Source organism: Ischnura elegans, chromosome 9, assembly GCF_921293095.1.
Source record: "Ischnura elegans chromosome 9, ioIscEleg1.1, whole genome shotgun sequence".
NCBI lineage: Eukaryota > Metazoa > Arthropoda > Insecta > Odonata > Coenagrionidae > Ischnura > Ischnura elegans.
The window spans coordinates 22,330,351-22,354,560 of NC_060254.1; the positions used below are offsets into that span (position 1 = coordinate 22,330,351).

Sequence of the window (24,210 nt, forward strand, 5' to 3'; positions counted from 1 at the left end):
CTCCTGATTTGAATTTGTCCTTTAGTGAATTGCTTCCCATGAAATGTATTAATATAAGTTTTAGATGAACTGCAATCAAGTCATATCTAATTTTCCCTGAATCATATGCATTTAACAACTTTCACACTCATACACAAACATTTTCTCTTTATGTAATAAAATTAAGAAGGTATTCTTGATTTAATTATCAGTAGTTTAAGAAGCATATTTTTTTAAATTTCCTCTTTATATCCAATACTGAAACCACTGATGAGTTTCACAAAGTGTTTTTCGTAATCAGCTTTGTGGCTAACAACTAGGTTTTATGTTAGTCTTTGAACATTTTATTGTAAATTCATTTCTTGCTTTTTTCAAGTAGTACATGTTGAATCATTCTTGGTTACTGCTTTGGCCTTCAAAGTGCTTGTTTTAAATATGTTAGGATGTAAGTTAAAACTTGTGATATTTTATTCATTGATTAAAATAAGCCCCACTACAAACCTTTTGTCTAATGTGTCTGCATTCCTGTTGTCTCGAATGGTAATGCCTTGTGCATGTAAATTAGTAGCTTTTATGTTTAATGGTTTCGGTGTGTGTTTGGTAATCGGTGCACTGAGTAGTATTTGAAGCTCACCTATATCAGTTGACTTAAGTGAAAGACTATCTCTATCACCTTATTAAATTTGTGGAAGCTCTGTTTCCGTAGTTATTTATAATAATATTGCCTTACTTCAGAACCTTTCTCTTGTAAACCTTACAATGAGGGGAATAAATATTTAAATGCTAAAGTTATATCCTTGTATTACAGAGAACTTCATCTGCTGGTATCTAATTATAAAGGATTTGGTTAACTTAGATTTGTAGTTAAGGCTATTCAGGATAATTTTCAATTTATAAAGTTGCTTTCAATAAGTAATATTTTTGTTGTTATTTTTCAGAAAATTGAAAACAAGCTTTATGCTTAGCATTTAATGAAATATATGATTTGGTATTAAATAAAATACCATTGCTAAGTGCTAGCTTTTGCTTGAATGTCATGATAGAAAATAAGCGTCCGCTTAGAATTCCTTGTCTTTTTCATTGACTGAATTTAATGAATTTGCCCAAATTTATTTAACCATACGAGATTGATTGATTTTATTTTCATTCTTTACCGTAGTGGGGTTGACATTTTGCTGGAATCTCATAATCTTAGCCTATCTTAGAGGAGAGGAGACTTTGGTGTTAATTATATCTTTTGTTGTGACAGCATTACATTCAGGTTTGAATAAATTAGTTTGGCATGATGTAATAATTTTGTTTAACTGCTCTCTAACTCAAATATGATATTCTTTTCCATTGTGTCTGCTTGATCCTGCCATTAAATTACTACTCCTCGATACATTTTGGATGAAGGTCTTATGCAGTCACCACACCATGCTGGTAGTAAACCAGGTGGGTTTCAAGTTCTTTTTGCACTAAATGTATAGGCTGATGTAATTGCAGCATATGCTCTGAATATCAATATAGAAAATTGATTGTGGTATTTACTCCAAGCAATAAAACCATTTCAGCTCAATGTAAGCAGATTTTGTATTCATTATTAATTATTATTATCCTTTCTGTTTAATCAATTGAGATGACTCTTAATAGTGGAAAATTGTACATATGTTTATTGGTGAAATAATCATGAATTTGCTTAAAGTTTGCATTTTTTCTGTTATTAATAATTTTGAAATTATTATATTTTTTACCTTTCATTGTGGATTTTCTCTTGATTAAGGATGTATTTAGCTTGTGTTACGGCCATTTTGAAAAAATTCTCGTCCATCAAATAGAATTACATATTCACTGTTTACGTGTATTTGTTGAACAATTGTGTCTAGATATATTTTTAAAATAAATTACAATTTGCTGGACTGAAATTCTTAGTAATAATGCTAAAAATGTAAGTATTTGCGTTCTTAAACTTTTTAGTTTCACTGCGTATATGTGTAAAAGTATTTTTTGTCTTTATTATTGTATTCATCACAAATATATTTGGAGTCAAACTTAGGATAATAATAAATAATCTCAAGTTCAGTGTGCCATAGTTAGGTTTATATTTTAAATTAAAACATTATTATAGTGGAGTGCCAATTATATTCGGGGAAAAAGTGGAGTGATAAATAAAGGAAAGAAGATTCATTTATATGGCCTGGAAAGAGAGATTTGCATAATTTTCTCTTTGCACCATTTCTCAGATAGTGCCAGAGTTGATCACTCATACATTATTGTCATGTTATTTGGACATCTTGAGGGTTGGTTTGGATAATACAATGCCATTATGTGCAATTGGTAGATTGACCCTCCAAGCTTGGTATGCCTCAGATCTCTTCCCTAAACCCCTGGATTATAGTTATTGTGGTGAGGAGTTTTGTTTTTACCAAGTTTTTCAGCCATGTGTATGTAATTTTAATATTTATTTTATGAACTTCATAAATTGCACATCTTGGTGTAAGTAATTAAAAAAGTAAAATATGAAAAATTATTTTTAAAGGATATTTTAATGTTGGTCTCTTTGTTGTAAAACAATGAATTTCAAGTGAAGCAATTTTGGCTGTGGTTCAAAGGCGGTGACCATTTATCTAATATGCTAGTTTTATATTTTTATTTTTTTAAATGAGCCTTTTGACTTCAGAGATAAAGTTTTATATAAATGCTCTTCAACACCTGCATTTTTTTTGTTCAACGACAAGTAAAACATCATATCAAAACGACTCTTTCATTTCTGAAATAGTACCAGTGATTTCATTGATATAATTGTACTGCTTGACTCTTGCTTGATTGCTATTTTAATATGCTCAAAAAATGAGTTCAATTGTCAATTTTTGGCATCATAAAGCCTTAGGGAGTATTATATTGTAATTTCCATTCAAACCATTTTTCCTTACAACTTCGCACTTCCACTGTACATTTACCATTATTCACATGATAATGTCCAGTAGAATCATACCTTGGACTATAATCAATTATATTGTGGGATAAAATGGTGAAATCAGTCCTCAAGCTGATTGAAACCATACCGATACCACCATGTGGAACACAAAGAAGTATGCTTTTCCGACTATTGTTAGCCTTCTATGTGGTCTGGAAGTGGAGAATAATTTAATTCATTTTAAAATCAAATATCCAGCTTTACAGTTGTGTATTATGTTATGTATTTCTCACATGATATTCTAGCTGTGCAGGATATACGAGAAGGGAGTTCCTTTATTTTAAGCTGGGCTATCAACATTTCCAGCTCTCGTACTGCAGGATGTGTTACCTTGAAGACGTTATCCATTTGTTATGGCTAATGGATTTTTATTTCCATGCTCTGCCACTTGGAAAAATCTGAAAAAATTCAGAGTGGTGAAGGACACATTAATACATGTTTAGTAATTATTTCAATGCCTTTACCTCTTAACACGTTGCGTACGGATAGCGATAATTCTCATCATTTTTTTCCCAAACGTTCCGGACAGATGACGAAAATTCTCGTCATTTAGGCGCGTCAACCTAAACAATTTTAAAGCGTACAATGCGTATTCGTGAGTACTTTTTCAGCTGTTGTTCATTATTCATAATGAATTGATGCATTATAGCATTTGATTGGGTAAAGTTATATTCTAAACATTAGCTTTTTAACCATGTTTAAACCAAAGGCATTACGCCCTAATAGGCAAATATTTCCAATCTCAGTGTTCCTAGGAATTTAAATACCCTGGTACGCAACGTGTTAAATTGAAAGATTGGTTAATTTTTGAAGTCTTCAAAAGGCTTGCCAAAATTTCAATTGTGCACATAAAATATTGACATTTTCATCATTAGACGTGTTCATTTTGGTATCTGTTTTAAAAATTTTAAATTTCGTTGGCGCTTGAATTTTCCTCGGAGATGTTTACAAAAAACAGTTTGGTTTTCAATTGACTCCTGGTGGGTCACCGGTAAAGTTCTGCAAAGCACCTCCTAAACTTGCCAACTTTCACTCAGCTGGCAGAGGTATTCTTATGTTTACACACAAGCCGTGAGTTAAACAAGTGTGGCTGTGCTCAAAGGCTCACACGCCTTGAGTCCATGGTCAAACACTGAATGTGAATGGATTTGGGCGACTGGCAGCTGCTAGGGTATTCGCTTACAAATTTTCTTTGCTCAAATCTATACCATCAGTAGTATATTTGGAACAAAAGAGGACTTTTTACATTTTCAGATTGTTTACTATGATGTAAGCAGTATAAGTTCCCAGAGTGGTGTATATTGTTGCGTAATCATGTCTTCAAAGAATAGTTTTGTTTTATCAGCTTTTTCTTAAGTTAATGTGTTTTTGCTGGTAAGTTTTGTTGCTGTTAAATGAAAATAAAAAGCCTTCTACATTCCCAAGTTAGAGTATTTTAATTTTAACATGGTACAGGCATTGGAAACAATAGGGTGGTTTCCTATTATTATTTTTTTATTGCCTAACTCGAAAGATTATTACTCCTGGAGTACATATTTCACACTTTTAGATTTTTAAATGACGATATCTATTTTTTGCGATTAAATGAAAAGTGAAAATTTTTAAGCTCATGAAAATGCGACGGCTAAGTATGAATGCTGGGAAAAGCCCGTGTGACGTCATTCTGGTTCCCGCTGCCGCAAAGTGAGGTGACCTTGGGGCGAGGATATGTGCGCCGCCGCTAGCAGGTAGCGCTTGGCTTAAATAAGGATTATTAATACCTTATCAAACGAAGAAAACTTTCTGACTATAGGCAGTTTTAATAGGTGATTATTAAGAGATGTTTCCCTGAGCTCTGTGCCTCATGCATGCATTGGTAATCTCAGATTATGTAAAACTCCTACCTACTCGTATAGAAACTAAGTCCTTGTGACGTCAAGTGGAGTGACATCGCATGGGTGCCAATCTGGCCTTTTTTAAATGCCGTTAAAATTGACCATTGCCATTCATCTAAACTGGGATTTCTAAAACCAAATAATTTGTATATGATGTATACACAAATGGTGGGTAACGAATCGCCGTCAATGACTTTTGTTATCTTTGATAAAGGAAACTACCCTATTGCGTCCCTAGTTAGGGGCAGGTATCCCTAACTTGGGACTATGCAAAATAAAAATAAAATAGAAAGAATGGTGGATTAACAATTCATTATTTTCAAAGTGCAAGTGCTCTCCAGAGTTTTGGTTAACATTTACAGTTTGTGTTTATTTCCTACAGTATTTTTATTTTATTTCCTACAGTATTTTTATTTTTTTTCCTACAGTATTTTTATTTTATTTCCTACAGTATATTATAGCATAAAATCCATCCCAAGTATGGGTTAATCATTGTAACGCAATGATTTATAACCGAAAGCATTCATTTTCAGCTGTCCAGGCAAGTATAACTGTATGCAAGGATTTATTGTTGAACGCATATGTTCTTGGTCGCAGGTGTCCAGTTACTCTGCCAATCCGTGGGCTCTTCAGCCATTTCTCCATCGAAAGTGTGAAATAGGAAGTCACTCACTAGCAGCTGGCCAATTGTGGCCCCGTTCAAAAGCTGTATTGCAGGGCTCAAGTCACCTGACCACGTAGAGAGCTCACAATCTGTGGAAAAGCATATTTGTTGATTCTCTCTATGGTGATACCTGTTAGGATTCATTTACCTTGGAGCCGATTTCACCATCTTACCCAACTATGCCCTTTGCACCCATATATGTAAATGTACGAAGTGACCTGTTTCATGCAGTACTTAGGGAGCAACATGTTGCTGCTCAGTAGCCATGAGCATATGAGGAACCAAGGCATATGAGGGTGGTAAGGGAATGGGAGATGACTAATATTTATATTTTTTTCTTAATTGGTGATTGAATAATTGGCATTCTACTGTATTTAATAGAAGGTAAGTCACATGGTGTTCATTTTAAATGGTGAGGACTAGAGAATTGATAATATTTTTATATCTCTTTATTACAAGTGACCAGCATTAAATGGTAGCTAAGGGGAAGACCCATAGTGATAGCCTTATTGGTTATCTACCTTATCTCTTTTATATTTTGATTCTTGATTTTAGTGCCTCACAATCCATTTATCTATGCAATAGGAAATTGTCATCAAGCTTCTGGATAAATTTTTATGGTGTAATTTTTCTCTATAATAATTCTTGTAGTTGAATACTCTACCAGGATGAAGGGAAACTTGCTGGTCAGTGACATGATTATATCCAGTGGAAATTAAAATAAAACATTTTATTTAACTAACAAAAAATGTTTTGGTATACATAAGAGAGTTTTTGGTGCGTCGCTACAAAATATTTTATTTTTAATGTTGCGCTTTGGGTGATCGGGAAGGGCTTTATTTCCATCTGCATAAGGGTATTCGAAAGTGGTTGGTGCATGCTTATATGTGAGATCCATCCATCCAAGTTTCACAGTATGCTTTCAATGTTTGCTTAAAAAAAGTAAGCTTTCTTAAATGGACCACAGCTTACATTGATTTAGAATTTTCTCAATGTCTTTGGCATTGAAGGAAGGGAGCAGTTTTATTTTCAGAAGAGTTGCATGTGTTTTCGTAACAATACATGAAATCTTCGCAGATTTTGAGCTGGCTTCTACAAGCTGATTGGAAGACTTCATCTCTGTAGTTTTTCACATCGAAATTCTGAAGCCATCATTATAATTGCAGAAATTTTTCAGTTTTTTTGTAAAATTTCAAGCACAGGGATCAGTTAAATACAGTAACCTTCATTTCAGCGTGTTTTGAGTGGCAGTTTTTTTGTGGTGATTTCCAGAAGTCGTTAATTTTCTTTAGCCCTTTCAGATTTTCATCCGTTGATAACAAATTGGGTTTTTTTGCTATTCTGTTTTGATAATTTTGTCATGAATATTTCCAAGTGTGTGTGTAAAATCAATTCTTTTCTTTCGAGTATTTTGTGATATAAGGTACTAGTCTGTTGCATACTAATACTTGATGACGTAGTACTCTATGAGCAGCAGACTGAAAAAAAAACTATCACAGTTGTGCTGTTTTGGAGAGGTCAGTAAATAGTAGGACTGGATCATAGTCATGAAAATGTCTGAAAAATGAAAATCAGGACTGAAAGAGAAATGTCAGGGAAGGTAGATTATGGTCAAAGAAAAACTCATCAGCTCCAACAAAGATTTGTAAATAGTGGTTGTGGGAGTACTGGTAGACATTGCGTGCTTGCCCCCCTACCGGTTTCTCCTCTTGCATAAGCGGTGACTTAAAGGTAGGGGAAAGTTGAGGAGGGAAATTGAATATGCAAACAAAAGAATTCACATTGGAGAAATCTGTCGAAAATAGCTGGAATTTGACAGTGGATTGAAAAATGAAAAATGCTGTTGTCTTTATTTTTCAACCTTTATTACAGTCGACAATCAAAAACAATGGTTGAACTAGCCCAATATCGACCCTTGTTATGAGTATGAGGACCTGCTCCATGCATGATATAAAAGAAATATCCCTGGTATTTTTCCTTATGTGTTTCCGATGTCGTTTTTCTGTTCTCAAAATACGTTAAGTTGTGGGAAAGTAAAATCTTTAAGCTGTGGTTGACTTCAAATAATTGCTTGATTCATACAATCATGTTACGGTGCTCAACAACTTTCATTATTTATTTTCAGTACTTTTATATAATTATTTGTGTGTTTGCTCGAGGTTTTAGTCGGTATAGATACAAGAAATAAAATTCTCTTTTTCAAGAGAATTGGAAATGAAACTGTTCCTAGATAAGGCTTTTTCACGGATTAAATGACTAAATTTCACCGGCAGCTCATGAAAATTCAAGTTCGAAAATTTCTAGGAAATCTTCCATAGAATAGATCGTTCCACAGTTTAAAAATTCAGATTAACGATCTTCCCTGTATTATATTTTTCAAAGAAAAGTTAGCGTCTATTTATATCCTTGATGTTATGCAACGTGTTTACTTTTTCATGTGTTGTTGTTGCATAAACGTGAAGGATATATTATTCTTCACATGCAGACGAGTGAAACAAGGTTTATGCCAAAGCTCCCTGGTTATGTGAAGCGTTAACTATTGGAAGCGGAGCTGTGTAGAAAGGATTTTTTCGTAAATGTTTGAATATTACATTTATTTTATAATTTAGAAAACACCTTAATGTTTTATCATTTAACTTGCTGGTGTTGGTATTCTTTATTTTGATGCCAAACTCTTTTAAGCCAGTTCTCATGAAAGCTTTAATTTTGTCTTGGAATGCATTAGTTTGTTACTTGATAAGATTTGATGATCCCAGGGACGAGTTCAGGGAAGAAATCTAACAGCTGTTTGAATGACAAACACTCATTCTAAGAAGCTGTTCATGTTAGAGATTATTGTAATAATTTTAGCCAAAGCTAATTGTTTCTCTTATTTTTCATGTACAATACATATTAACTTTTAAAGGTTCAGCTGACCGCTGTTTAGGTCTCGGAATTTTGTGCGAAGGCAATGGACTGAAATAATGGCTTGATGTTTTTTAAATCTTATAATTAATAATTTTTTTCTGGGTTGTACGGAAGAGATTACAACATCGGTGAACTTTTTCATCCATGACCTAAGTGTTAGAACAGTAGATAGAAAAATTAGCTTCAAAATTTTCGTTTTGGAATCTTATAATTCAAAGTAAAACTGTACGAATAAGTTTTTAAGTCCTGGTATTCTTTGCCTATACCTGGTAAGATTCTAAAAGGGTTGAGAATTTACTGAAGAAAATTGAAGGGGAAGCATCCATTCTGCTCAATTGGTCTTCTTTGGTGACAGGTTACTCTCTTAAAACAAAATTTGCCTGTATTTGAAATTTAAAAAAAATTATTTAGCATTTTATCTCATGTCATTGTTTTTTCATTTGAGAAACAGGCAAATGTTGACATATACTTTATGAAATTTTCAAGATAATAGCGCAATGTTGTGTGTGGTTTTCTCCCTGTGAACAATGGCAAAGAAGATTTCTTGGGTTTCAAACCGGGTAAGATTTTCAACTAACCCCTTTGAATGTTTTGATGAGCAGGTTGCCCATCAACTTCAGCGATTCAGGAATCCAAATTCATATTATTGGAGGGGGTCAGGTTGGTGTGGTGGCTAGAAGCTGGCTTCCCACCCTGCATGCCTAGGTTCAGATTCCTGTGGTGGCAGAAATTTTCCTCCCCTGCTTTTCCCTCATCAGCAAAAGTGACCTAAGTTTTCGGTCCCCTCTTCCAAATATCATACCATACCTGAAAATCATTGGATTCCTGAATCTCTGTGGTTGATGGGCAAGTCATTAATCGAAACTTTGGAAGGAGATGTTGATAATCTTACCTGGTGTGAACCCTTCCCTAGAAATCTTCCTTACCATGATAGTATAACTTATAAAGGAGCTATACATCACCAATAAAAGTCATAATGCGACCTGTTGAGAGGAAGGGTGGGATGTGCGTCCTACTGAATGTGTTCTTCCATAAATGAAAACATGTAATGTGCATCTACTTCATGCTGCAGTCAAACTTTAAGCTTTTTCTCTTTCTCTCTCTCTCTTTCTCTCTCTCTCTCTGTCCTCCTTTTGCCCCTCCCCACTCTTGTCTCTCGGTGCTCTTGTCCATTGCTAACGTGCGCAGCAAGTCCAACAGCTGCGCAGCAGACTGTGGGCCTCCCGACGCCCAAACTGGCTAGTGTGGTTGCTGCAGTCAGTAGTGGTGGCGCGAGTGGTCTGCCTCAGGGCGCCTCCCCTCCCACTTCCACCTCGTCCCCCGCCCAGCCTGCGGTTCCCTCTGCTGCCGCAACCACCACATCCTCCCCTCCGACCACCACTGTCCACTACCCTGCTGTGCTCAAGGGTCGACCCTTGGGCGTAGGCACAGCTGGATCCCCCGCTGGCCCAGGAACTGCATCTTCAGGGAAATCCCGAGTTCCCCCTCCAGTTCCCCCGCGATCCCCCAAGAGACCGCACCATGGCCAGCAGCCGGGGTCTGGCCGACAGGGCTCTCGTAGCTCGCACCGGCCTCGAGCAGACGAGGATCGAGGTGGGGCCCTTGATGGGCCAGGTGCCCTCTTAAACTCTACTGCACGTACTTCCAATTTTTTATCACCCTTGAATCAATGCTCGACTCCCGATTCCTCTTTCCAAGTCACACCTAGTGAACACCCTTCTCAGGCGACTGATGCCGTCAGTGGTCATCCTCGATGCCCACCACGGAGAAGTCATACTTCCTCATTGAAATCAAAATCCTCTGGTTCTGTGCTTGAATCGCCAGTGGTTCCACCCCGTCGTAGCCATCAAACTTCAGGGAAGGTGAATGTTGGTGATGAAAGAGTGTTGATTCCGAGGAGTGCTAGTGAAAATTTGAACTCCTTCTGGGAAACGGCTGAAGTACACCGAAGTGTTTCCAATCCATGTACAGTTATTCCTCTCATGCATGATAAATCGAAGGTAGAAAATTTTGAATTTCTTGATTACTTAGAAGATGATGAAATTCTAGAGTGTTCTCATTCAGAGATTTTACTAAAATCATCTAAGGAAGCACTTGCAGATAAAGAAAAGCATAGTTATTCTGAAGGGGGCAATTCAAGTATTGAAGACTTAAAGAATCATCAGTCAAAGAATATATCTTCGTGGGTAGAATCTGTCAGTCCAGAGTGTGGACTAGGAAATTCATCAAATTCTCATGTGCGAGTACATGGAGGTGATACTGATGGAACAACTGATTCTTTTTTACTCTTTGAGCAATCAAAATCCCAGAAGACTGGAGAAGATACTGAAAATATTTTGAGTGAAAGAAACAAGCTTGCCAAATCTGAGGAAATAAGCCCTGAAAGAAATGAGAAAGGTTTGAATTGTGATGAGACATCCTTTGAAAGTAATTCAGACGAACCTAGTCTTGGAGCTCTGAAGGATTGTGAAAACTCTGAATTGGGTCATGGTAAACATCCTCCTATCCCAGGTTTTGAGAAATGTATTGGAAAGCAGAATGAAGAGTCTCCTAGAGCTGGGAAAAGGCCACCTTTGCCGTCACATCTAGAAAGAGTCATAGAACAGAGCAACAGTTTATCCTCTGATGAAAGTTATTCACAAAGTAGATGTAGTAGTGTTGCTGCAGATAATGATGGACATGTTGATGGTGACATGGAGCTTTCCTCTTTTTCAAATAACCCCGAAAGCCAAGATAAGTATTTGGAGGAAGATGGTGAATGTGCTTCTGATAGGGAGAATGAGTTACCTATTGAGCATGAAATTTCCGGCGGCATTATTGGAGTAGTTGGCAGAGATTCAGTTTATGACCATCCGAAAGACATGGATGGAGATGCAAATGCAGGTAGCAGTATGCTTAAAGAAGAAGCTTCTGTCATTGAAAGTTTCGATGATGGTAATCCTGAGTTACCTTCATGTGGTAATCATGCAGATCTATCTTCCCTTGATAAATCTTATATAAATGTATCTTCTGGTGTTTATAAGGATGTCTATGGTATCGATGATCATGAAAAAGCAGAAAATGGCCATGGAGAAATATGTGGTACTCAGCCCACAGCTATGCCTGTGTCTGATCCATCTTCTTTTATTGTCTGTGATAAAGGTGCACAAATGGAAAGAAAAGAGGATAATTGCTACAATGGATCATATGAAACTGATAAACCCCCTAAAACAGTTTCTACTGTGAGAAGAAACGTTAGTGGGTATGAAGGAGGAAAGGAACGTTCCTCAGAACCGCTCAAACTTGATATTGATGAATGTGAGAGAACATTAGACCAAGTCGAACCATTGTCTGGTGACAAAAATGTGATGACCTCAACTGTGAAAGACCTGAAGATGCTTTTCGATGGTGGTCGCTCAACGAAAGGGTTTTCTTTTATCCCTCCTATATTGCTGCATTCAAATTCTGTTCCAAAACCGTTTGTGCGGTCATCAGTGCATGACCTTGGGAAGAATTCTCAGTTTCGTTCAGTCATGGCACCCTCAACAACTGCATCTCGTCCTAGCTCCTCGTCTAGCATCTCATCCAAGTTCACTGGCTATGTTGATGTAGAGGATGTGATATGAGAAAATTGTTTGTGCACTCACTCAATCCAAAATCCAAGAAGACCTTGCATTTCTTCTCTATAATTTCAGCTTTTCCTCTCTTCTTAATCATGCTTACATAGCATTGTTAGTTTGTAGTGCATCACTGATGTTAGTTTTTCTTTTTTGTTTTCAGCCCCTGATGCTTGTTACACATTTGAGCCTGATTTTGTAACTGCATGTTTGTTTGTTTTATTTTCATAGCAAAATGGAAAATCCCTGTGAGGTGAAATGAGAGCTGTATATTTCTTTTTTTTTGTTATTATTTTTTTTCGCATTACCATTGATCATTAAAAAAAATGGGAGATGAATGCATGGAATAGTTTGAAGATACAGAGTGTCAATTCTAGGAGTGTCATTTCCCTCGATACTTGGCTATTATTTTTTAGTGTGACTTGTTTTTCTCTAATATAGTTTTACTTGCTATTTCAAAAATTGACTAATTTGTTAAATATATCACTTCAGTCTAGAGAATTCTAATTTCATGTAATTGAGTAAATATATAACTGCATGGGAGAAATTTTTGTTTGGTCACAATGCTATTTTTGAACTTGATAGCGTTACTGTATCTGTCATTTATTTTCATTAACTTTTTATTTTTGGGGAGAAATTTGTATAATCCCCTTTTTCCCGTTATTACCCATTTAAATAACTTCCTAGGAACTATTCCCATTAAATTTATGTTTGCATATTTTATAGAAATGAAATGATGTTGTGACCTACGTACAATTATGAGTAACGCATAGGTAAAAATTTGTTTTCTAGAGGTTATCTTTGACAACCTATGCGGAAAGGATCATTAAGATAGCTTAAAATGGTTATGAATGTTTAAAAAAATTGATAAAAGTCACATTTTTATTTCCACTTTCTTATACTAGCCTTAAATTCAACATTAAAATCCTCCTTTCTTGCCTTAAAATGCGGCACTAGGGTCAGTGAGTGGCATATATTTGAAGGGAGTGGGTTGTGTTGTGTGCAGTTGCATTGTGGCTTGGCCATGTCGATAGCTAGTGCTCGCTGGTAGGAAGCCAGTCACAGCCTGTGTCGTGGCCTCACCTCATGCCTTTTCTCCCTTGCTTTCGTGCACTGCGCAACCCTTGTCCACCTGTGGAATCCTAACCAGGACCAACCGGCTCCAGTGTGGTCTCCAACGCTGCTGCTCCTGCCGCTGGCACCGCTGTTACCACCCTCGGTCCGTCCTCCTCCTCCTCCACTCCTCCGCCTCCCTTTGAGGATGCCATCCGCGGGGACTACATTGATGCCTCTTCCCCCAAGCACCGAATTGTCACCACCACCATGTCCGGGGCCCCCGTACCAAGTACATACATGACATCAGCAATTTCTGGTGGAGTAACCTCTCGAATGACCTCTGTTTATCGAGAGGAAAGGTCAGAGTCTGTCAGGTATGCATACTAAGTCCCTACCTTGTAGCATTTTGTTTTGTTTGATTGTTCAAGTCTGAACAGATTGAATACACATTTCAGTGCAAAATGTGGCCCTCCATAGCAAGCTGTAGAAAAAATGTAATGCAAGGTCAAAAGCCGTCCCCCCTTTTGTATTTCTATTTGCCATTAATTGTTAATAAAAATTTTATTTCTTTGGAAAACCACTAATATTTATCATCAACCCTTTATGATGAGCAGTGGTTATAAAACTATTATCTTGGTGTAAACGTTTTTTGTTTCTCTTCTTTGGATTAAAAGACTTCTTGAGCAATTTGATGGTGTGAATTCATTTCTCAACATATTATATCTTGAGTAAAATTGACCCAAATCAGTACAACGTTTAATTATTTATTCAATTTTTTAATAGTTTTGATGTATTTCTAATTTATGTATTATATTCTTTGTTTCTGTATTTGAGAAAGGACTAATGTCTGTAAAAAGTTGTATTATCATTTCATTACATATTCATCAATTTATCATTAATGTGCATCATATTTTTGGTGCAGCATTACAGATGTCCGAATGGAGTCTCACAGCTCAAGTGGGCCGCACAGCATCCTTTCATCTAGCACAGGATCCACGGGCTGTGCCGTCACCGCCGCTTCACATTCACCCCTATCAACCCTGGGTGGAGGGAACGCTGCGCCCTCAGCCCCAGAAACAAAGTGGTCTTCTCTTAGTGTTGAGTCTAGTAGCTCTGGTTTTGGAGGCTCCACGGTGCGGACTGTGACGTGGACACCTCCAGCATCCTCAGTTGAAGGGTCAACTCCCACATGGACCGAAGGAACTCCTTCATTCACAGAATCTTCCAGTAGTGGAGACCTAGGTAAGTAACATTTGAGTGAAGTGAACTGTACTCTCTTGTGATTAATGAATGTCATGCTGTGGCAATGAGGAGGGCAAACCAAGCTGTTATTTTCGGAGCTCTTAATGAATTGGCAAAGAGAGCACTTCATAATTGTAGTGTTCCCTCACGGCAGGAAAGTCAGGGAAATAAAGGTGGTCATGGAACGTCATTAAAATTTTTGTTCGATCCGGAGGAAATTAAAAGCATTCTTTTATTTTCTGCAAATCTTGGGAGATGATCCCTACTCATGGTGATGGGTTAGGGTCGAGGAGATGCATGCCTTCTGGCAAGTATGGTAGTGACAGTAAAGGTGAGCGAGGACTACTGTGCAATGGTCTTAAATCGCTTCAATTAAACAAAAATGAGTTTCAACTGTGCATGCTTTTCTGTTGATTCAGGTGATCTGACAGTTGAGTTGGTATGGTGGCTAGAATACTGGCTTCCCATTCAGATGGTCCGGGTTCATTTTCAGCCGTGGCAGAGAATTTTGAAAGACTCTCCAATCACTGCTTGAGTTCTTTGTTGAGGGCACCTCAAATGCAGCACTCCATCCATTGAATGGGGCATTAAGCTTTTGTCCCGTTGGCTCTCCCTACACCCTAGGACATGATGTACAATTTGACAAGGTCAGGGTTGTGGTGATAGAGGGTATACATTACCCCAGGCTAATTAGGGAGGCTATTGAGATAAATGAAAACATCAGTTTCAAAAGAGACAAAGGGAATGAAATTTGAAACTTGAGAGATGGTATGGAAGCAATGCAAGACTGTACTTGAAAATATATAGGGAACTTCCAGTAATATAATTATTGAACACAACCAGTAGCTCATGTGGCAATGCAATCAAAAGCAAAACTGGTTGTATTAAATATTTTTATTTGTGGAAGTTGCCTATATTTTTTCAAGAGAAGAGGGAAAGGATAACACCTGAACTATATGTGGAAGAGGATTCTTGCCAGTAAGAAAGTAGCATTGTGGTCAGCATCATTGTAAGAGCGAATTTGCTTGTTGGATTTTAATTATTTTCATCGAAAAAGGATGATAATAGGGGGAAATATTTCTTATGAAAAATTCAAATTTAGTCAAAAAAATAGAAATAGAAAATAGAAATTTTATTCACCTGCTTGGTCTTACATGATGTAGACATAGGCTTTGTCATATTATATCTACTCCTTAAAATACAGAGATTCAATGTTCACATTCCGTAGGATTTGAAATTTTCACGTTGGCTAATACAAACATGCAAAATTGAAACATAAGATACAATAGTAAACAATTTATAAGTAGGTTTTATGAATGATAATATTTGCAAGTTTTTACTAATTTACAATTTTCCAACATTTTACAAATTACAATTCCTTTTGGGTTTTTAGAAAAAAAGGAGAATTCATCAACAGTATAAAAAACTTCACTGAGTAATAAGTTTTTTACTTTCCTCCTCAAGTAAATGGGACCCTGAGTTTATTTACTTATTGACCCCTTAAAAACCTGCCTAAAATAAATGCCTGCATTACTCTCCCTTTTAAAGGCATTATGCCCTTCGGAGAAGAGTTCTCCACCAGGTAAGAACATGTTGAATGGAAATGTGGATGTATTGGTTACTTATCTGGTTGGAACACCCATGTATAAACTGTGTACATTGGAGAAATGATGGGAATAGTTTCCATGTGCAGCTTTGATGGCAATTTCTAGGATCTTCCCTGATCTCAAGGGTGGAAATGCCATCAACTTACACTGGGATTTTGGTTGGTTATGGAGTCAGGAAGATAGTATGGTTCAGAGGTAAGGTGATAGTAGTTCCATTGGTGATAAAAGAGGGAAATTAATATCCTGTGTAATCTATGCATGGGGTATCAGACACTTAGCCAGGGTTTTGGAGCCTTGAGCCCTCCCCAATTTTTTGCCTTGAAGCGACAGCTTATGTAACATCCCCCTTAGGAGTCAACTAGTACTGGGACACTTATCGTCAGGTTTTCAAGTTATTGAAAGTTGTGAACTGGGATCAGGGTCTGAGATTTGAATTTTTCTCAAAATTGGATAGTATTGCCCTGTGCACCAGTGGCAGTGTCCTAAAGTTTTAATTTATTTTTTTCGAAAAATCAGGCAGATTTTGGAAGCAAAGGCCTACAGAGACCAAGCCATAATAACTATGGCTGTTTCAGTGAAAAAAAATTATGCCCGCAACTTTCAACGTCATGTGAGCAAAAGTTAAAGTTTATGGTTTTGTGATGCATGGAAATTGACAAAATTTGATCAGTATCGAGGACATTTATACCCCTCAAGAACAAACCTAATCAAATTTCCAGCTATGATCCTTGCTGGTATTATGAATCAAAAATATGATTACAGTTTTTGGATATTCCATTACTTTCCGGTATGTCCTTTCTCCGAGTTGGTATTGTCATATAGAGATTTGATTACTTATTTGAAATAATAGTAATAATAGTAACTGTGATTTAGAGTGTGTTTGATGGCTCGGGTGGAATTCCTACATAAAATAACTGACTGGCAAATTTTTGCCAGAGTTTATCTACATGACTGGTTTCCATGCATTTTGTATCATCATAAATTGACATGAAATGTATTGTAACCGGTTGTGTTTTAAAACTTATGTGGAAAATTATCAGTCAGTTTTATTAATTATTTTGGTAAATTTTTCATTTGATGTGAGATACAATCATTGTGTATTGTTTTTGGTTTACAATCATCTTAATTATTTAGTCATAAAATGGCCTTGTAAGCGTCACATTGAGTTTTTCCACAAAGCAGTATATATCGTTCTTTTTCCTTGTATGATAAAATGCCTTGTGGTTGTTGATACTTCCCCAGTTGATCAGTTGAATCTTGTTTTAAGTTTTTAAGCATTCCTGTAATTTGTCGTAGAGCTGGAAGAGAGTAAATTTGAAAGGCATGTCCAATGTTAATGGAGTTTTAGTTGGTGTTAAAATAATGGTTTTTATTTTCAAAACCTTATGTTACATATTAAATGATCATTGATGTATGATTATTTTATTATGTAATTGTACAAATGTAGTTGGTTTGTTTAGAGGTTGTGTTTTCAGGCAACTTTCGTGCATAATAATCTATATTTAAAGGATGCAGCCTTGAACTATTTCCCCTTATTCCCCTTTCATTAGGATTTGGAATTCTGTCTATATCTGGGTATGTTAAGGAAGCGAAAGCCATCTACCATTTTCAGGCTGAAAAAGGTATAAAATGATTGCTTAATGTGTATCGTCCTCAGTCCCTTAGGGTTATGCAACTGCTCATAACCACCTACTAGAATCCTTGATGAATGTGTTTTCTTGACTACTAAGTTCATAGGATTGCTTTTAGTTTATCTTGAGGCTTGGTCAAGAAAAAGAGCACTTATTCTTTGCTGATTTTTCAACACTGTCTTTCTGAGTGGAATTATGCAACCAAAACATTCATGTAAAGTCTTTGGCGTGACTGGGTGGAATTCACCAGTCATTGTGAATGAAGATTGTATGTTTCCAAACATGAATACCTTACAGACATGTTTTTATCCCTACCACCCTTTTGAAATTTCACTTATTAATGTTGCTTTAATACTTTGGTGGTGTTATATCTCTAAATAAGAATGCGTAAGCAAAGAAATCAAGTTCTTTTTTTGACCAAGCGTTAAGGTAAACTGAAAAATAATCCCACTAGAATCCTCTAGCGTAGATCCATGAATGAAATAATGAAATTGTTTCTAACAACCCCTTTTGTGTGACTCTCTCATGTGAACTTTTAATATTATTTATTTACTTATTTGGAAAATTGGGTACTTATAATTAATACGGCATGAAACTTCCCTCTTCTCTACAAAAGTGGCACATACTCTTCATGAGTGCTTATCCTTGCTGTGTTTTCTTCACGTATAAGTTTAATAGTTTCTTTGCTTATTACATTCCTTGTTTTTGTGCTTTATTTTCCTGTTCTGTTTATTTTAGTTTTTATTTGATTATTTTAATTGGAGTCACTGTATGATTATCATATTTTTCCAGAACATTCCCCCAGAGATGGTTTTCGGAAGATGCCACGATGTGTTGATAGGAACACGGCTGTCAAGATTAGTAGGTGCACATTTTGTTTTGCTTATTTATTTCCTTTAAACGTGAGTGTGTTGTGGGGCATGTGGTTATCTACAGCTTATTGTTGAGGAAGCATTGATGGGGTGAATGTTTGTTAATTGTTATCTTTGTTAATTCCTAGTACATGCTGCCAAAATGTGTAAAATTCATGATAAATATTTATGCAAGTGAATTTTTCAGCTATGTGTAGGAAGTCATAGGATTGGTCTGCATTGCCCAATTTTCTGAAGGTAAATAAAATTTTCAAACCAGAATCTGTCAGTCAACCTTCACATCAAGTGGTCTCATTAATTTGAAAAGCCTGGAATATGCTCATACCAGGAAACCATTTGCCAACCAAACTTATCTTCGAGTGATCACTTTATACATTCATGTAGTACTATTTGGGTTTAATGACTACATATTTGAGTTAGAATCGTTAGAAGAATCTTTCAGTAAATATTCTTTCCTATTATTATATTATTGCAAAACTAATTTAATTATAAGATACCTGCTACCCCATAATAGAGAAAGTGATGAATGTTTTAATCTGTATTCCACTCATTTCCAAGCAAGAATTGTTTTTATGGCCTTACCTTGCCCTGCAATTTGAATAGAAGATGAATAGTTCAGTTGGATCTCCTCTGTTATTGTTTTTATAATAATGAATTTTCATTTCAGTTCTAAATAATGATAGTAAACTTGTGACAGTTTTCTGTGCAAAGGTTTTGAGAAGGCCAGTTTTTTTTTGACTTGGAACTCTCCCAGTCCAACCCTTATATCTAATTCTCAGTTACGTGGCAAATCAGTGTTTCCTTTATAACAGATAAAATAATTGCATTTGACTACTCTCAGAAGTCATTACATATTTGTTAATTACCATTGACTGATTTGGAAATAGGCCCTAGTGTTAATATCTATACTCAATATGCTACAGCTATGATTCTTATTTTTTGGAGCGAGACTAATATATGTACTCATTTCATCCTTAATTAGTTCTATCATTGTGGGCATGGCTCTTCTTGAAGTAAATGTCTGTCTCAATTTGCAGAGTTGATAAAATATACCAGTAATATCTTTAGTAATTTATTTTGCATCTGCAATAATTTTATTAGTATTAATAATGAAAATGTCAGATTTGAATCTGAGTGGTAATATTTACTAGTAACTCTCAGGATTCTAGCTGGCTGAAGTGTTTTTGTGGCTAATTTTTTGACGGAACACTGTTTCATATTCCTCAGAGCAGTGATATTTGCAGGGATATCCATCTGATGGATATAAAAGTTCAGGAAATAAGTCCTGCTAATGATGCTGCTCTGAGGATGGTGGAAGAGTGTTCTGTCTTAACACGTTGGGTCCCAGGGTATTTAAATTCCTAGGAACGCCGATTCTGGGTGGAGGTGTTGAGATTGGAAATATTCCTTTGGTTTAAACATGGTTAAAAAGCTAATGTTTAGAATATAACTTTACCCAATCAAAGGTTATGATGCATCAATTCATTATGAATAACGAACAACAACTGAAAATGTACTAACGAATGCGTATTGTACACTTTAAAATTGTTTAGGTTGACGCGCCTTAATGACGAGAATCTTCGTCATCCGTCCGGAACGTTCGGGAAAAAATGACCAGAATTCTCGCCATCTGTACGCAACGTGTTAATGTTAGCCACAGTAAAACTTTACTCGGCTGGAGTTCCGATCATGTCTGAATATAATTCACCGGTAAAAGCCTTACTCTCATATAGAATGGTGATAGTTTTTCCTCCAGTAGATAACAATTTTACTGCACCATCAGTGATCACCGTGTATCTCCGAATATAGTCCCCCTATTTTGCCCAAGGTCTCTGGGTGCAAAATTGTAAGGGGTCTGATGAAGAAGGGCTAGTGACTTGAGTGGCTATTTAAGCAATCTGAGCATCGCTTTCAAGGTATAAATTATGGCAATGCGGACATAAAAAAATAGCTATTCAACCATTTCTTAAGGTAAATTTAGATGTTTTATTGTTGATTGGAAAACAGAGTCAACATCTATGATTCATGTTCATTTTGCAACCCACCAATTTCGAAGGCGTGGTTTCAGGTATTCAAAGCGCATGCTTTGCAATCATGACACTTTCACTCGGCCACTTTCTTCGTAAGCTAGATTATTTATGAAGAGAGAACACTCCAATTCCTGGCTTAGATGCAGTGGCTCGATGGATCTGGTGCTGTTCAGCATCATTGTTCTCAGTTAAATCCACTTTTCCATGTGCCCTATTTTGCTAAACAGCAGAATAACCAAGGGTGTAATTTATATTGTAAATGCGTAATTCCAGTTTAAAATTGTTGCTAGTTTTTGATCACTAGGAAACACTTTATTGTTTCTCTGAATTTCTAGTTTCAAGAACATCATGAGAAGACAATTACATTCTCTTCCCTGGAAGGTTTAACCTACAAGTAAAAGCTATGGCTGTACATCGTCAACTGATGTTCAATCTAAGTTACAGAAATAGGCTTCTGGAATTATGTTCAAAATGCACTTTTGAGTTACAGCCATATAATCATGTTAATGCAGCAATTAATTATTGCTTTGGAAGTCCTTTGAAAATGATAAGGCAGAGAAAAATAAAATTGGGTGCTTTTCTCTTCTTATATGCAAATTTAGCCTTTGAAAATAGAAAAGGGATAAGAATTTCTGGTTTTTAAGGCTATAAGGATTAAGCAGAGTTTGCCAGAAAACTGGTGCTTTTCCTCTCATTTCAAAAATATTCTCTGAAAAAGAAGAAAAAATAATTATTCATTTCACTTGCTCAACTCCAAAGGTAATGCATAGAATTAATTTCAAGTGAATTGAATGGATGAGAATGCATTTTAAAACATCAGTGAACAAGTTAGGCTACTTCTTTGATAATCTGATAATAAATTTATTCATATGCATGTGATGAGTGCAAAACATATCGAGTACTCATGCTTTAATGCATTCATTGAACTAGAGAATTTTTTCTGAGACTCTAACCTCAGAATTTAGGCAAGGGACTATATTTGGAGAAATACTAGATGAATGAAGTTTTTAAATATTAATGGTTTAATTACTGACAGGGTTCGTGAATAAAAAATGTATGGGAGCACCGTGAATGCGCATCTTGCAAGGGATCTCATCTGTATATCCTGAAACAAAGAGTGGCACTGAACCTGTAAACTGGGCTTTTTCTCATTGCTATCCAATATTTCGAGTCAAGTTCAAAACAGGCATGATTTAATTCTTAAAGCACCCATCTACTTCAAAAGGATATACCCGATAGGTATTCACTCTTCTTATCATTATATAACTCTTCATTTAAATTTCAAATTAAAAGTGTCCTGTAATTTTGTAATAAAATAATAGCTGTGCATGATTTAATATGAGAAGGTACAAAATTCTTCACCTCAGCATGAAATTCTTTGTGAACGTCTCATCCATGTATTGTAGTCATCTGAACCTGCACGGATTCAGGAAATATTTATCTGTTAATACATAAATATAGTACTTTAAATAAAGCCAGTGTAATGCAGCGTAGAAATTCTTTGAAATTTTTGTACTATTCCAAAACTATCTAGGCTCTTTAGTGTAGACAGTGTGTGCATGCTAAAAATAATTGATTCTTCCCTTTTTGAGCATACAATTCTTCCGATGAGATTTTTCTCTAGAGATTTTTAATGAGAGTTTTCTCCTTGATATTTTCTTCTTTGATAAATGGTATGCCATGGTGGTACTGTGATTTTTTTCATTTTCAAATTGATGGCATTATACTCTGATCCAAATATCTTAGCGGGTTAGGTTGGCTGGGGTAAAAAGTGGAAAATGGGGAAGTGAGTGGAGGGAAAGATTCTCACCACATGACTTTCCCATTTCAATTAAATGACAGTCAGTATTTCTTAGGACCACCACAATTTATTCCCACTTAGACCTCTCATGTTAACTTCATGAGGCAACAGGTTGCATTGCCAAACTTAGATTTCTGCTGAAAACTGCTACAAGCAAACACAGAGCATTAAACATCTTTTATAGGAATTAGGCCGGAAGCTGCTAGAGACTCAAGAGGCTGCATGCAAGCCTTTTATTGCTTGGACTATCTAGAAATACCTTTCAGAGCAGCACGGAGAACATTACCTTAGAATTGAAGTATACCGGGACTAGCCTCAGTGATTATTTTATGGAGTCACCTGCAATGGACAAATTATCTTAGAACCTCACTGTGTTTCTAGGTCACACAGATATGGTAAAATAAGAGAGGTATTTTGCCAAACATATAGCTGTAGAGATAGGTTTTCCTCGAGCAATAAAGGACTCTAATCAATGCTAGGTGGGACTCAGTGGTCAAATATCTCCCATGTGGGGATTCGTTTCTTTTCTTTTTTTGTTTGTGTAGACAGCTGGTATCCTATCACGTCCCCACCACACTTAGGTGCCTTGCAGGGCAGTATGCAGTAGCAGATTTCTCATTTCCCGGTGCCTTTATGTTTGCCTTTTTACCCCCGGAAATTTTTCATCCGGCATACGTGCTGTAGTGGGCAGTTGTTACAAGTTTGAGAATTACATTAAAAATAAAATCATTATTGACCCACAAAAATTTATTTTTTCTGAGATGGTCACGCAGCAAACCTGAACCACTTAGTATAGTTTAACTAGATAGTGGATACAGTACAAAGTAATTTTTTGGACTTTGTTTTGATGTTGGGTTATAACACTTGCTTTACCCACCCCCCTCACGCGCAAGGATATTTGGAACAGAAGTGTGCACGGTGGTAGGCTCTGAGTAATGGAATGTTTTGGCTTCAGGCTGCCCCACGACTCCGCTGCGCAGTCTCAACGTGAGCAGAAATAGTGATGGTGGAGGTGCTCGATCAGTCGACGATTCAGTGGACGAATTTGGGATTGTCGGTGAGGGGGACCATGAAATGGTGAGTTGAGCATTGGTTGAAGCGGCTGCTTTCGAGTGGGAGTGTGTGAGAGCCGGCTGAGCGCAACGCAAAGCGCAAGATGCGTGAGGGAGAGGGAGGCAAAAAGGGAAAGTGGGCCCCCGAACACTCTCTCGTCCCTCCTCCGCATCAGTTTTACATCCACTCTGTTACTGCAGTATGCCACTTGCACCGCCACCGTATATATACTCTCTATCCCTGTATATTCCCTGCAAATACAAAACTCAGCTTTGCCTGTGCACAGTGGCTGTGCATCTTCCATGGTTACTCAACGAAGTGTTTTTTAATCTCATCATATTTTATTTATTGAATGAAATTTATTTTCTTAGCTTCTTGCTCTGTGTTATCATCATTATATGTTCTAATGAAAGAGTGATTGAAATTACCTAATCATAAATTACCATTTAAAACTTGGAAACAGTGAATGCTCAGTAATATGCATCAGCAGATGTGGTCGTCATGGGATGACCTGTTGTTGATTGCCTCTATTGATAAACAAGTGAATGCTGGAAGTGTTGCGATGAAAAGCATTTATTTGGTGATTTTCGAGCATGTTATATGCATATAGTGTTTTTGACTGGAATGCTTCAGTTTGTTCATTATTTACAAAAAGAGTCAATATTTCTTGTCTTCTGATTTTTTAATGTGGAAGTGACATGGTACCCTTTTTCTGATTATGAACTACATGTTAACATATGCTAAAACCCTCTGTTTTGGTCACACTGTGTTCAAATTAAACCTCAGTGTCTATCTCTCCTGTCTGACAAACCTGTTTGTCTTATTGTCTTAGTTATGAAAATGTTTAAGTTGGAAATTTATCAATGTATATTTATATATTTTTTCAACTCTTTATCTAGCAGCTGCTTGTTTCGTAAAATTATGGTGTGTTTGTAGAGAGTG

General features: G+C 36.4%; 1 protein-coding gene across 14 annotated transcripts in view; it reads left to right on the plus strand.

Annotated features, from left to right (window-relative positions):
• LOC124165797 (phosphatidylinositol 4-phosphate 5-kinase type-1 alpha-like) overlaps window positions 1-24,210 on the plus strand; it is a 105,047-nt gene that overhangs the window by 54,911 nt on the left and 25,926 nt on the right. For 7 of the 14 annotated variants that reach the window (XM_046543300.1, XM_046543299.1, XM_046543303.1 and 4 more), the window contains 7 exons: window positions 1,375-1,413; window positions 9,569-9,973; window positions 13,127-13,406; window positions 13,955-14,274; window positions 17,432-17,503; window positions 18,305-18,373; window positions 23,171-23,292. In XM_046543300.1, the coding sequence (XP_046399256.1) occupies window positions 1,375-1,413; window positions 9,569-9,973; window positions 13,127-13,406; window positions 13,955-14,274; window positions 17,432-17,503; window positions 18,305-18,373; window positions 23,171-23,292 (1,307 nt within the window). The remainder of the gene's footprint in view (window positions 1-1,374; window positions 1,414-9,568; window positions 9,974-13,126; window positions 13,407-13,954; window positions 14,275-17,431; window positions 17,504-18,304; window positions 18,374-23,170; window positions 23,293-24,210) is intronic. The other 7 variants (XM_046543311.1, XM_046543312.1, XM_046543314.1 and 4 more) reach the window with 4 other exon arrangements.